Source organism: Chinchilla lanigera, unplaced genomic scaffold (assembly GCF_000276665.1).
Source record: "Chinchilla lanigera isolate Chin_1 unplaced genomic scaffold, ChiLan1.0 scaffold00023, whole genome shotgun sequence".
Lineage (NCBI taxonomy): Eukaryota > Metazoa > Chordata > Mammalia > Rodentia > Chinchillidae > Chinchilla > Chinchilla lanigera.
Window position 1 is genome coordinate 16,694,865 of NW_004955424.1, and position 13,962 is coordinate 16,708,826.

At 41.6% G+C, this 13,962-nt stretch overlaps 2 protein-coding genes across 2 annotated transcripts in view; one reads left to right on the top strand and one right to left on the bottom strand.

Annotated features, from left to right (window-relative positions):
- Window positions 1-2,244: 2,244 nt before the first annotated feature.
- Window positions 2,245-11,099, bottom strand: Pno1 (partner of NOB1 homolog). The gene is made up of 7 exons (XM_005385673.2): window positions 10,820-11,099; window positions 10,451-10,600; window positions 8,339-8,422; window positions 7,890-7,950; window positions 7,381-7,498; window positions 3,674-3,744; window positions 2,245-2,647 (listed from the first exon to the last, which is right to left on the bottom strand). The coding sequence occupies exons 1-7, from the start codon at window positions 11,021-11,023 to the stop codon at window positions 2,580-2,582; spliced, it is 756 nt and encodes a 251-aa protein (XP_005385730.1). The 5' UTR covers window positions 11,024-11,099; the 3' UTR covers window positions 2,245-2,579.
- A 308-nt stretch (window positions 11,100-11,407) lies between these two features.
- The window catches only part of Wdr92 (WD repeat domain 92), a 21,212-nt gene continuing 18,657 nt past the window's right edge, over window positions 11,408-13,962 (top strand). The window contains exon 1 of the mRNA XM_005385674.2: window positions 11,408-11,692. Coding sequence (XP_005385731.1) covers window positions 11,510-11,692 — 183 coding nt within the window. The 5' untranslated portion in view covers window positions 11,408-11,509. The remainder of the gene's footprint in view (window positions 11,693-13,962) is intronic.

Consider the following 13,962-nt stretch of genomic DNA (forward strand, 5'->3'; position numbering starts at 1 on the left):
TTCTGCAAATTCTAGTCCTGCCTGAGCAATGCAGAGACCCTGTCTCAGATGGAAGATGGGGAGGGGGCTGAGGAGATGGCTCAGTGTCAGGGCACTGGGTTCAATCTCCAGTGCTGCCAAGACAAACACAGGTAAAGTTTCCGTTAAGGAAGAAAGTACCGGAGATGGGGGTAGCGATGTTTGCGCAACATGAGTGAAGGTAAATGTCACTGAGTGGTGTGTACAATTAAAGGTTGAACAAGCGGGACGGAACTCACTTATAATCTGCACTCTGAGAGACTAAGGCAGGAGGTCCGTGAGTTTGATGCCAACCTGGGCTACGCAAGGAGATCCTCCCTCAAAAAACATTGTAAGCTTTATGTATACCTTAAAACAATTTCTTAAAGGGTAAGAGGAGACAAGATAATAAAGAATTGCAAATTTTATGTAGTTTCTAGAACTTACAAAGAAAATGGCATTCATGTCTTGAAATTTTAATCATGTTCAAAAACTCTTACTCAAAATTCATTGCATTAGCTAAACTTTTTGAGACCAGAACCCAGCCTGCAGCAATCCTTCTGCCTGCCTCAGGCTCCCAAATGCTGGGATTATAGGTATGCAACACCACGCCCAACAGCTAAACATTCATTTATTGCTAGTTCAGCTTTTTCATTTCCTGTGAGCATTGTCTAGTAGCTAACTACATCAAGTGAGTGTGAGGCGGGCCTCCCTTACCTCCTGGTTTCCTTGACCAGGTAGTTGCACAAGTATTTCAAGTTGTACAATGATTCCATATTGTTACTGAATACTTTTAGTAATGTAACATTAAACATGCTATCTTAATTTTTTGGGTCCTTTTGAGACAGGGTCTCACTTCACAGCTCAAGCTGGTCTTGAACTCACTTTGTAGCCCAGGCTGGCCTTGAACTCACAAGATCCTCCTGCCTCAGCCTCCTGAGTACTGGGATTATAGGTGTGCGCCACCATGCCCGGCTCTATCCTAACTTTAACATAGCTAACATAACTCTAACACTAGGAAAATTAATGTGTACTTTCCTCCCTACTCAGGTCCAGGCAGCATGAGAGTTACAAGCCAAATCTTTCTAGAATGACTTCATTAGCCACTGAATACCCAAGAAAATACTCTTGTCTTAGGCCTGTTCCCCCAGGAAATTTATAAGTCTGTAAGGCAAGTGTAATCCGTCAAGAGTTGTGATAGACCGAGTACCTAAAGATCCTAAGCGTCCTTATGGTGGTTGCAGACACAGTAATTTGAATAAGCAGAACTGCTGTAGAAACATGGTTAACCAGTTACTGAGGTATTAATGTCTTGGCCTTAGCATTTAAGTGACTTGATCTGGTACTGTTTATTAGAACAGCTTATACTAGTGTTAATCCAATCTATTATCTCTTCTGTGTTCATTCAGTACTGCTGTATTCTGAGAATTAGCTGAGACACCTCTAACGTTTTGGTCTCCCTTTCAAACTCCTGGTAGACTAGAAATGTTTACCTTTCATGACCATGTTGACTTTGGGGAAAAGCCAGAAGTCATATAGTGCCAAGTCTGGCGAATAGGTGGACGTAATGCTTGTCATAAACGTTCTCAATCAATTCAAATGAGGTAGCCACAAGAGCACAGCTTCCAGACTTGCTTCAGAAAGTGGCAAGAATGTGTTCAGAGTGAGCGGGTATGCGCATAAAGGGCAACATCTAACTGTAATACAGTTTTAAAAATTTTCAAACATTCCCCATTTTCATACCTTATAAATGATGTACGACCAACAGAAGTTCAAGACTTAGTTCTTACGTGAACTTTCTGATAATCCCATCAAAGTTTTGGTCAAGTGTTTTTGAGATGTGTAACAGGATGCAGTATCAAAATCATGTTTAATCTGAAGTAGGTTCCTTCCATTTAAAAAAATGAGTAAAATTTTCAAATTACATTAAAACAGACTTTAGTTAAAAGAATCTACTGCTTGTGCAGGACATACTAGTATCTGTGGAAGGAAAACGTTCTTTCACCATTTAACCTTTACTTCTTAGAAGAAATATACTCGATATTGGTAATGTCTGACTACTCCTTAAGTACTATATTCAAAAAATAAAACCTGTCCTCACATCAATTCTGTGATGCAAGGCTTTAATTTTACAAACTACAAAGTGGGTATGAAGATCTGAACTTACTGGTTTATACAGTAGAGCCAAAAATTTGATTATGACTTGATTATAAAATATTCATACAACATATTAAGGAAGAGTCACGATTCACAGGTCTTGAGATGATTCTTTTAATTACAATGTACAGAGAAGAAATGTTTATAAATTTATAAATAAACCCAAAATTTATATGGAACTGTTTATGCAGTAGGTTTCCTCTAAAGCAGAGGATTCTAAATTGCAAAGCTGCTACATACAGCTTAAAAGGGAAAATATACATTATATTTTGATACTTAAATTGTCCTAAAAGTTACTGAGTCTGAATATTATTAAACCTTTCTCTTCTGTTTATGCGACATTCTTCACGTGGTTTTGTGTGACCACCTGCAGAGTACAAGGTCTTTTTCTTCAGAGTCCGAAGATAAAAGTCTCTCATTTGAAATCAGAACCTATCTGCTGATCTGCTAGCCACAGCTCGAATATTTCCATAAACCTTTGATGGAGGATTTCCTATAAAGGAAAAAAAGTTAGCTATAAATACACATCCGTAAGTATACTTCATATATGAAAACTACACAGACGGCATCTCCACTCTTACTGAGTAAGGACAGAGCAGGGCGTGTGGTCTGCGGAATAATCCCAGCACTCTGGGAAGCTGAGGGAGGACTGCCAGCTCTAGCCAGGCCTGGGCAACACAGCAACTTAGTGAGACTCTGTCTTAGCATAAAAAGTGAGCTGAGGTGTGTAGCTCAGTGACAGAGAACTTGCAGAACATGCATGAGACTCCGGGCTCAATCCCCACTACCACAAAAAAGAACACGGACAGTGTTTTATTAAATTTTTAAAAATGCTACTGGAGACTGAGCTCAGGAATACTTTACCACTGAGCTACAATCCTGGCCTCATTCAGTCATTCATTCATTCACTGACAGGATTTTGCTGAGTTGCTCTGGCTGGTCCTGAATTTCAGATCCTCTTGTCTCAGCCTGTCAAGCCGTTGGACTGACAGGGCTATGCCACCATACCTAGCTTCTCAGAGCTATATATAGTAAAGCACCAAAAGAACCTTACAGAAAATTATAGTCATATATTTTCTAAATTTTCTCTAAAAGCCAAAAAGTACTATCAAAATATTTAAAGAGAAGCCAGTCAGCCAGCTCTGGAACACCAGAAGAAGAGTCGCAGCGTCTTCTGAGCAAGCAGCTATGATGAAGTGGATCAATGAAACTGACTGAAGCTGTGCAGCAGCTTCCTTTCGGCTGAACCTAAAATGTGATGTTCCCCAGTACTTCTGTGCACCTCCTCATGGGAAAGCAGCACAGATTTCAGCAGTATTATCTAATAAATCTTCTTTACCTAACAAATAGAATCTAAACAAAATATCCTGATGTTTTTCTCTAGACTCAAATTCACCAACTCCTGAGGGCTTTGACACTGTATCTTTAACATTACCCTCATGTTGGTTTGTAAATGTTCTGAGTTTCTAAATTCCCTGTTCTTTCCACACAAAACACCAAAGAAAGAAACTGCTGTTACCCAGGATGAGGTTGCAAATGGCAGTCCTTGCCATCTTGATGTTCTGGAAAGAGCCGAGGATGTGGACTTTCCTGCAAGATAAAGTGAAGCCTAAGTGAGCTACAAAAACCGTTTCTTTACCTAAATCCTATAATCCAAAAACTCTGGAAAATCATGATAGGGTGATATTGTACAACTCTGCAAATACCCTAAAATGACTTTTCAAAGGAATGAATCTGATGATAAGCAAATTGTATTCTAATAAAAAAGTATAAGGAAAGACGAAACATTAAAAACATTCTAAGACTTTAAGATTTTTGGTTGACAGGAGTCACCATCCAGTGAGCACTTTTATGTCAGGACTTTATATGCACACTTCCACTTTATCTTCAAATAAGCTTCAGAAGGCAGATCTTACTTCCACAGTACAGATAAAGATGTTACTTCCATAGTACACAGTCAAGAAATGTAGGGCTGGGGATGCAGCTCAGTGGTAGAGCACTGTTGTAGCATCTGTAGGCATGTCTATCTGCAGCACCATGGGAGAAAACAAAAAACCCAACAAACCCGTCCAACACTACACGCTGCCGGAGCTCGTCACTGAACACCCAGAAACTTAAGTAATGCTTATTTCAGTTTCAACTGCAAATCTTTTTTTTTTGCTACCGGAAATTGAACTCAGGACCTTGTGCTTGCCAGGCAGGTGCTGCGCCGCCAGGCAAGTGCTGTGCCGCTGAGCTATCTCCCTGGCCCTCAACTGCAAAGCTTTTTAAAGGTCATCTGAATTTCTTTAATATACTGAGGATCATCAGACTCTCAGTGGGCATTCCGTACTGAATGGTTCAGATAAGATTGATAATTTAGAATTTTGCCTTGTTGAGTCCATTTTCTAAAATGTTTCCACCATGCCATCTATAAAAGCTATGAGATAAATCTTCTGTATCTTCAACTTCTGTTAACCCTTCACCTTGCTATAACTACAAACTACCTCTCAAACAGAGGCCAGTTTTTACACCCCCAGATGGGCTGAACACACAAATTTACATGTGCTCCTTCCCCAAATGTCACTAAACTGACAGCTCTAAGACACGAAACCAAAAGAAAGATGATGACAATAATAAACTCTGCAAAGCTGGAAAGCAGATGAATGAGGCAGAAATGACTTCATGGACCCAAGTAAACTGACCTACCTCAGCAATGGGAATATCCAGAAGGAAAACTCCAGGAAAGAGATGTTAAGAACCAGGGTTTCTAATAACTAAGAGGCAGAAGAGAAAGGAGAAGCCAGCATGATGGCCAGCGGGCAGGTGCTTTTGGAACAGAACGCTCCAGGAGAGATTTCTAAAACATCGGATGCATTCAAATACACTAAGAGGAAGTAGACAAGATGTACAGCTCTTTTGTAAATTAGTATACTGAGAATTAAGAAAGCACACCAGCAAATAAGAATTACTTCCGCAAATGAAAGCAAAGCTGCAAAGGAGAAATGCCATCTGGCTCATCTATGAATACACTGAGGACGGAGTATTTCTGTTTTAAGACAACACTGAACGCTGGTTTAATGAACACAAGGTGGCTACATGGGGATGAATAAGCTGAAGTGCCAGAAAAGCTGAACATGTGCAGTGTGGCCAAAAAATGTGGGGAAGAAAGCGAAATATCTTTCATGGTGGAAAGTCAGTAATAAATCTAGGAAATAAACCAAGAAGCTACACATAAAGGTATTCTGAAATACTGAGAAATTTTTTTTCCCAACAAGAGTGTCCCAGTGTTGCACAGGCCAGCCCTGAACTCGTGGTTCTCCTGCCTTAGCCTCCTGAGTAGATGTGATCGCCGCAGTACTACACGACTGCACTCCGGTGAACACAAGTCACTTAAAAAGACTGTTTCATGAGAGAGCTGAAACTAGCTCTTCTGAGGAGGGTGAAATGGACGCAGGTAGCAGATATCCTTTGCAAATCACATTATGGCTCACTTTGCTAAGAGGTTATTTAAAATGCATTATGAAAACTAAAGAGATGGAAACAAGAATAAAGTATAAGTAGTTTTGCTACGAAAAGAAACAAAATAAGGGCCAGTAATTAGCACGGAATACAGGTCCCAAGGCACACTGGCAACACTATTTCTCATGGGTGCTGATTATCTAGCACAAATTGATTTTACTTTTAAATCTTGCTCATGTTTTACTGTTGTTATTAGCAACTCACCGAAACTACCACTTACAAGTACATAATATTCCATCTTGTGGATATTTTGTAACTAATATAAATTGTTAAATGAGATTTCCAGTTAGCATGTTTATAGCAAAAACTACAAGACAGTATGTGTCTTTAATTCCAAGTAGTTTATAATTCATACAAAAGCTATTAAAATTCCACAGTTTTATTCATAAATAGTCTCTAAATGAAATAACTCGGTGTCTAGCAGGAGCACTTGACAATAAAAGCGAACTACTGAAATGCAACAGAGCGGAGAAACTTAAAAATGACATGCTAATGAAAAGAAACTGCACACCAAAGCCTACATACTGTGTTAATTCCATTTTTGTGAATTTCTTGGGAAAGCGAAAGTGTAGCGACAGAAAGTAAAGCAGTAACTGCCTGAGAACAGGGACTGACGGCGAAGATGCACGAGGAATGTTCAGGATGCCGGGACAGTGCAAGGGTGGTGTGTCGGGGCTGCAGGGCGACGTCACACTTGCAACTCCCTGAACTAGACACCCAAAACAGAGTTTTATTTATATTAGGCCATAAGAAACTATTTAAAAAGCTGAAGAAAAACCTTTGTGGCTGTATTCAATATTTAAAATATGGTATGCATATCCACATTCTGAAACATCCAGTAGAAAAAGGCTCCATGGCTCGTATTTCAGAGTTTAGGCTCAACCTATACAAGACCAAAAATATGAGCCAAAGTAAGATGTATGAAGTGAATTCTTTCTGTTTGGTGGTAAGCACGCCCGCCCATCAGTCATCTGCTTCATCTGCCAACTTCATGGTATTATGTAAGCTCTGAGCCATGTATTAGTAAGATCCTCAACCTGGCAGCAGGGCCACCTCAACCCCAGAGGGCTAATCCCAGCTTCACCTCCGCAACACTTACTCTCACTTTAAGCCCACATCTTCTTACTTATGTTCACATAAAACTGCTTGACAGTTTCACCAATGTGCAGTACTCATCTTCCTTTTATGTCTTCTTTTGTTTTTTTTTTTTTGGTTTTTCTCCGGTACCGGGAACCGAACTCACGACCTTGCGCTTGCCAGGCAAGTGCTTTTGCCGCTGAGCTAAATCCCCAGCCCCTCATCTTCCTTTTATGAAAGGCCTTGAGAATCTAAGTACTTACACATACCTATATTACAATGCATACCCATGTACCTACACAGCACATACATAGTACTTTACAATAGGAAAGGCTCCCAAGTTATTGGAAGCACCTATTACTTGCCCTCCCCTACTGATTTAATAGGTTCCCCTACTGAATCTTCATCTATAACTTCTTTTTAACAGTGATTCTAAACATTTCCTTCCTTGCTAAATAAAAGCTATCATTACCGAACTTTTCTTAACCAACTTAATCTCCTTTCAAAACCGGTGACTATTCATCCAGAAACATGTACTGACAAAGATTTAGTGGCAACACAACATATAAAACACGTTAGGATTTTTTCCAACAAACAGAAGATCAAATATAAATTGTTTGAACAGTTTTCACAAGATCAAAAACTTACACATCAGCCAAAACTATTCGCGTCCGTGTCACATTCTCTATGGTAAATTTGGTTTTTCCTCCTTTGCCAGCAATTCTTCCTATTGCTCTGGATAGGTGGTCTCCCTTTAGAGGCTTAACTAAAGGAGAAAAGCAAGATGTCATCCGGCAAGCTACTCCAGTGCGCTGCACCTTCCATATAGTTTATTAACTAAATAAGCATTTTTTGGAAGGGTTAAGCCAGGCGTGGTGGTGCAGAGGCCTGTAATCCCAGCACTTAGGAGGCTGAGGGAGGAGAATCGTTGCAAGTCCAAGGCCAGCTTGGGCTACAAAGTGAGCTCAAGGCTGAACTGCATACTGAGACCCTGTCTCAAAAAGACCAAAAAAAAAAGAAAAAGAAAAGAAAAAAAAAGGGGGGCTAATAACATAGCTCAGTTGATGCTGTTAAAAAAAAAAAATTAAGAATCAAAACACAATCAAAATCAGCAAGCGAAAAGAACAGTTTTTCATAGAAGACCACCACAAACTTACCATCTGTAATTTCAAAAGACTCCAGAAAGAGGTCATCTAACCTGATGAGGGCAAGCGCATCCTAGAATATAAAAATAAACACCACGGAGGTCCTTTCATCACCCACACACAGTACTTGAGAATGAGTGACATGGGAAGCAACGGGGGATTAAAATGAACTCCAGTGTTAGAACATACACATTTAAAAACTGACTTATCCACCAAATAGTCCACACTAAATATTGGTCTAGCTGGCTGTAGTGGTGCGAGCCATCCCAGCACTCTGGGATGCTGAGGCAGGAGGACTGCAAGTTCAAGCTCAGCCTTTTCAACTCAGTGAGACCCTTTCCCAAAATAGAAAAAAAAGGGCTGGGACATAGCTCAAGGTGAAGGTCTCAGGCACAATCCCTAGTAATCTCCCTTTCCATTTATTTTGAAGTCCCCATTACAGATGTCATGAAATCACTCACCTCCACCTGAAATCCAAGAATAAAGGCCTTTACAAAATCAGCTGCTTTTGTCAGAGCACTAGCATCCTTGGTTTCTTTACAAGTCTGAAAACAAAAACAAACAAAAAACAGGTACAAACTTACAGAGAAGAAATAACCTCTCCATTATTTTACTTTCTTTCACCACCACCCTTTTGCTATATAGTTTGCATAACTCAATTTTGGTGGGGCAAACATTATCTTTCATTTGCAAAACAAACGCTTCCAATCGGGGTGGGAAATTCCACCCAAAGACTGCCAACTGCCCAATGACTGAATACACTACGTGACCCCTCAGAGTTTGGGGTTAACAGCATTTCCGTGGCACAGCTGCTCAGTGACCCACATTCTGCAGGACCTCCATCCTATCCATCCCCTCAAATGTACCAGCTGGTCCTCTTCTCTTTCTCCTCAAAGCAAGCTTTCTTGGGAGTTCTGACCTAATCTTCTGACTTCAGTGGTCATTTATCTGCTGATGTCTCCCAAATTAACAAGTCCAGCTCTAACTACTTGCTTGGCCGGTGCTGAAGGGGAAACCAAGTAGAGACTCTGCTCTCAATTTCTTCAATAACTGCAGAAACAGCTGATATTCATAAAATTCCTACTTGTGTAAATATAATAAATGCTTTAAATGTCTTAGCTGTCGTCTTCAAGATAACCCTGAATGCCAAGTGCTAAAAATTTATATGAGGAAATTAAATAATGAAAAGTGAAAAAGGGTAAGATTCAAACACAAGTATTATTCCTCTTCTACTCTCCCACCCATAGTCACAATTTAGATGAGACAAATTTAAAACCATAAAGAACTGTATAATGGGAAAGCAAATCCCAAGTCCAATCCTATTATGTAACCATGACAAGCCTCATGGATACTTCCTGCCTCAAATTCTCTCATCTGTACAATAAAGAGGTCAAACTGGAAGATCCTGAGTGGTTGTCTCACGTATCACCAGCCTAATGACTTTGGCCAAGATATCCCACTTCTTTGACCTCTCAGTTTCCTCACATCTGTAAGAGGGAGATATATTCTCTACTTCATAAACCTAAAGACCAAATGATGTGGTTCATGGCAGAATACCACTACATGTCTATATATGGCAGCGTCAACAAGTATTAGTGGAGTCCAAATTGATGAGTCCGCAACAAACACAGACAACCAGGCACAATGAAAGTGTGGACATTGAAGAAATGACTGAAGGAGGACTTACAGTGGAAAAGAACTTTAGGTAGATCCTGACAGGCAATGGAATAAAGCAGGAAGAGTAAAGGAGGGAAGAGAAGAGGTGCTCTGTCAAAGCAAAGCCACCAGAAAGTGTGAACGTAAAAAAGTGCTGAGAGATGAACTTCTGCCTGAGTCTATGTGAAAGGCAGACACGGTCAACCACTGAACCCTTACTCTTTAGAAGCGCTGGAGATGCGAGAATGTCATAATAGAAGCACTGTCCTCTGCAAAAATGAATCTAGCAGTCACAGAGTATGGAGTGGAGAGAGAAACTTAAATAATGATGCAAAGGAACCCTTACAAGAAACAGTAGGTCAGGGGCTGGGGATTTAGCTCAGCGGCACAGTGCCTGCCTGGCAAGCACAAGGTCCTGAGTTCGATTCTTGGTACGGGGGCAGGGGAAGAAACAGTAAGTCTTGGAATGAAAGCCTGAATTAGGGTGGCAACGGCAGCACACCCAGGCGCTATCAGTCACATCCTGTAATACTTTAAACTTCACCAACTATTTAGAGTGGTGCCTCTTTGTACCATGATTATAATCCATTCACAGACTGAAGTTTATAAAAGTACTGACAATGCTGTAAGAATCTTCAGGAAGGAAAATGTACTTATATTTGTTATTTACACACTTTATGCAGAGGTTTGGCCAATACTCTGGTATGATTTCAGAATCAGTGATGAATTCAGTTAACATCTGTGTTGAAGGCAGATTCTGAAGGCATTTGTTAAGTTCAAATTTACTACGATATATTTAAACAGTTGAAGAAAACCATTTAATAGAGAAAGTTCCGTTAAGGAAAATCTACTCATGCGCTTTCATTCAAGGAGGAGAAAAACCCAGTATGTTTGCAAATGGTTAACATTCTCCTTACCCTGATTTCTACATTTCTTGATTTCAAGTTAAAGCGTATCTGGAGTCCCAAATGCTCTACAATAGGTGTAAATATCTTCATCCAGTTCTCTTTTAACGGCGTGTACCTGTTAGCTGGAACCGGAATTTTCCGTGTTTCTTCTTTCCCACTCTGCAATTAAAGAGACAACTCAGGAGACGTCCTGGAGGGCGGTGGGTGGGAGTGTGTGATGACAGCCGACCCACACAAGACGGCCCTTGGCCAAACTAGTTAAAACTGCAGAAAAGTCACTTCTCCAAAACTCTCACGGCTTCGACATCATCCAGAGACCACAGTTTTGCCCCGCCCACAGCCCCCGCTCCGCTCCCGCCCCGGGGTCCCCAATAGTACCAGCAGTCCATCCCCGGCGAGGGGCGGGAAGACCGGCCTCTTCGCCGGCTGGGCCTCCCCCGTGTCCATGCAGCCCGCGTCCCCGCCCTCCCCCGCTTCGGACAATCGCTCAGACTTTCGTTTCTTCGCCCGCCGGGCACCCTTCCGGGTGACCTGGGTGAACCCTTCCTCGGCTCCCGCACTCTGTGTCTCCATATCGGCCATCTCCAGACCCGGAAAGCGCTTCTAACTAGCACATGTGCGGTACTACATTGCGCATGCGCCAAGCACAGGCTCCAGCCTTCGCCAATCAACCCCAGGCCTCCGCCCCTCCTGAGGTCCCACACTAGGGGTCCTGAAGCAGGATTGGTGAGGGAGTCTATCTGAGCTATCCTAATATATGCCTGAGTTTTCGGGTGGCCCTCCGACCACACAACTCACAACCAAGACATTTTGTAATCACTAGTATGTATATGAGCAAAAACGAGTGGTAAAGGCGCTAACAAAATTGGGCCGCCCTTGGAGAAACAGCTTGCGTGACCTCGGGAGCCCATCTGGCGTTATTGAAGATAGCTAAATCCAATTTGCTAGGGCGTCAGTGGGGCGGAGTACGGCAAGCGGAAAGGACCAACTGCTGTTAAGTTTGGAGTCTGGTTTCTAAGTTAGTGGTTTGTTGGGGTCTCGGTGTGTACAGCTGAAAAGGGCTAGACCATGTCGGCTTTCGAGAAGCCTCAGATCATTGCCCATATTCAGAAGGGCCTCAACTACACGGTGTTTGACTGTAAATGGGTGCCCTGCAGCGCCAAGTTTGTGACCATGGGCAACTTCGCACGGGGAACCGGCGTAATTCAGCTGTACGAGATCCAGCACGGGGAACTGAAGCTGCTTCGGGAGGTGGGTGCCGGCTCGAGACTATCCAGTTCCAGGCTCTGAATGCCTTTGGGGACGAGTTCCCCCACATCCCCCACGCTCTTTGCCACAGCGATCGTCCAGCGTCCCCCAAAAGCATAGCTTGAGCAGCCAGAGACCAGGGAAGTTGATTGCAGATTTGAGAAATACTTCGGATCTAAAACCTTGCTTTCAAGTCCTGCGGTCACATCGCGGACTTGTACCTCCGCGTCCGGCCATCCCCTTTCTCCTGCCACCCCCGGGGTAGTGCAGCACAAAGTCTTTGAAAAGGGACGCTAAGATTTCAAATCTAAATTCGAGAACCATTTAGTTTGCAGTCGTTTGTAGAAAGTTTTAGTGCACCCACGTAATGCTTATTTTGGAAGCAGAGCTAACGCGGGCACCAGGATACTTGTAGTTAGAGAAGACAACCGAAAACACTTATTCTTTGCACAAGGGTTGGTGAAGTGCTTGATATTCTCAGGCATGTGAGTGGCGATACTGCCGATCTCATGGAGTTAATTTTCTAGTGAGAGACACCTTTAGTTTAATAATCAAGCAAGGATGCATAAATACAAGCCGAGGTGAGTTCGCACACACAAAGAACATAGTTCCATGAGTGAAAACAGACTTGGGACGAGTAGAAACTAGACCAAAGTGGGAGTAGAAGACGAATTTTCCAGACGAAACAGCATGTACAGGAGTTTAGTAATGGGAGAAAATTTGTCCCCTCAGGAAACAAGACGAGTAAGCAGGAACCGCACATGGCAAAATCTGTAGGACCTTTAAAAGACTTTTTACGAGGAAAAATAGATCATTGAGACTTTTAGCAAGGTGTGATAAGAACAGATTTACGAGCGTTGTAAAGGTCACTCGTGAAAGATTTAGAGGATAAGCGGGCGTGGTGGCACACGTCTGTAATCTCAGCACTGGTGAGGCTGAGGCAGGAGGATCCTGGCGAGTTCAAAACCAGCCTGGGCTCCAAAGTGAGCTCAAGGCCAGCCTGAACTGTATAGCGAGACCCTGTCTCAGAAAGACAAAAAAAAAAAAAAAGATTTAGAGGATAAAGATAATAACTAGCATTAAAAAGTGTAATTTGATAAGTTTCCTTACTTATCAAATTGGCTGGCCTGAAGCTCTGTGATCCTCCTACACCGAGCCTTCTAGATAATGCTAGTATTACAGGTGCAGACAATCATGCTAGGCTAACAACCCACATTTCTGTAGCTGTTTGCAGTTTCTTAAATGTCTAGAGTTGGATTGTTTAAAGGAAATGATTAGTCATAATCAGATATTTAGGATTGTGATAGACTACAAGTGCAGGGGATATTGAGAACACCAGGTATCAAAAGCTATGGAGATACCAGGCAAACAGACGCACACCTGTAATCCCAGCACTCCAGGAAGCTGAAGTGAAATTTACAAATCTTACCAGGCCTGCCTGGTAAGAGCTAAGTCCCGAATTCGATTCCTGGTACCTAGATAGATAGATAGATAGATACATACATAGATAGATAGATACATAGATAGATAGATAGATAGATAGGAGGGAAGTAGATAGGCTGGGCATGTAGTTTAGTGCAAATCCCTTGGGTTCAACCCCGTAGTAACACACACACAGCTGTGGAATTGGGTTAGACGAGATGGGAGTTCAATTGCTAGGGAAAAGATGAATACACTTTGGATAAGCAAGCTTAGATGAGGTGCTGACCCATTTTAAATTCCCCTGAGTCCCTTTTTCATGTTCAGTTTGCTTTCCCTAGCTGAATTTATAAGAATGGCTTGTTCTTTCTGCCTTTCCTTATATTCATCACTTCACTCCCTGTTGCTGTTCCAGATTTTCTGATGTATGATTCCTTCCTGATCCCCAAAGTAGTTTTCTTTTTGCTGCATTCTTGTAGTACTTACTGGTGATAGAAATATAAATTCTGTCCCATTTATCTCTAACTAGATTGTAAGCTCCTTGAGAGTAAGACAATGCCTTTCTTTGGTGTAGTTTGTAAGGAGCCACTCAATAAATTACTCACTAAAAGAGTGAATGAATGTATGCCTATAAATAGGATGTAATGAGAAATTTAAAGACTAATTTAATAAAAAAAGGAAAAGTATTGGTAATAAATGCCAATTGAAACTCAACTAGGAACCATCTAAAAGACTTATGGCTTTTTGAATGAGAATTTACAGACTTGTACAGACTTCAGAAATATATTTATTCTATTGAGTTTTAATAGTCTTGTCTCTTTTAGTTTCTGGAGAATTCTAGGAAATTAAAAAAA

What these genes read in the sequence shown, in the direction of transcription:
- Pno1 (XM_005385673.2), bottom strand. Translation starts at nt 11,023, where the DNA reads ATGGCCGATATGGAGACACAGAGTGCGGGAGCCGAGGAAGGGTTCACC. An exon ending in TTCTTGGATTTCAGGTGGAG is followed by an intron (nt 7,951 to 8,338) that starts GTGAGTGATTTC and finishes TTTATATTCTAG; the next exon opens with GATGCGCTTGCCCTCATCAG. An exon ending in CGAATAGTTTTGGCTGATGT is followed by an intron (nt 3,745 to 7,380) that starts GTAAGTTTTTGA and finishes TTTATCTTGCAG; the next exon opens with GAAAGTCCACATCCTCGGCT.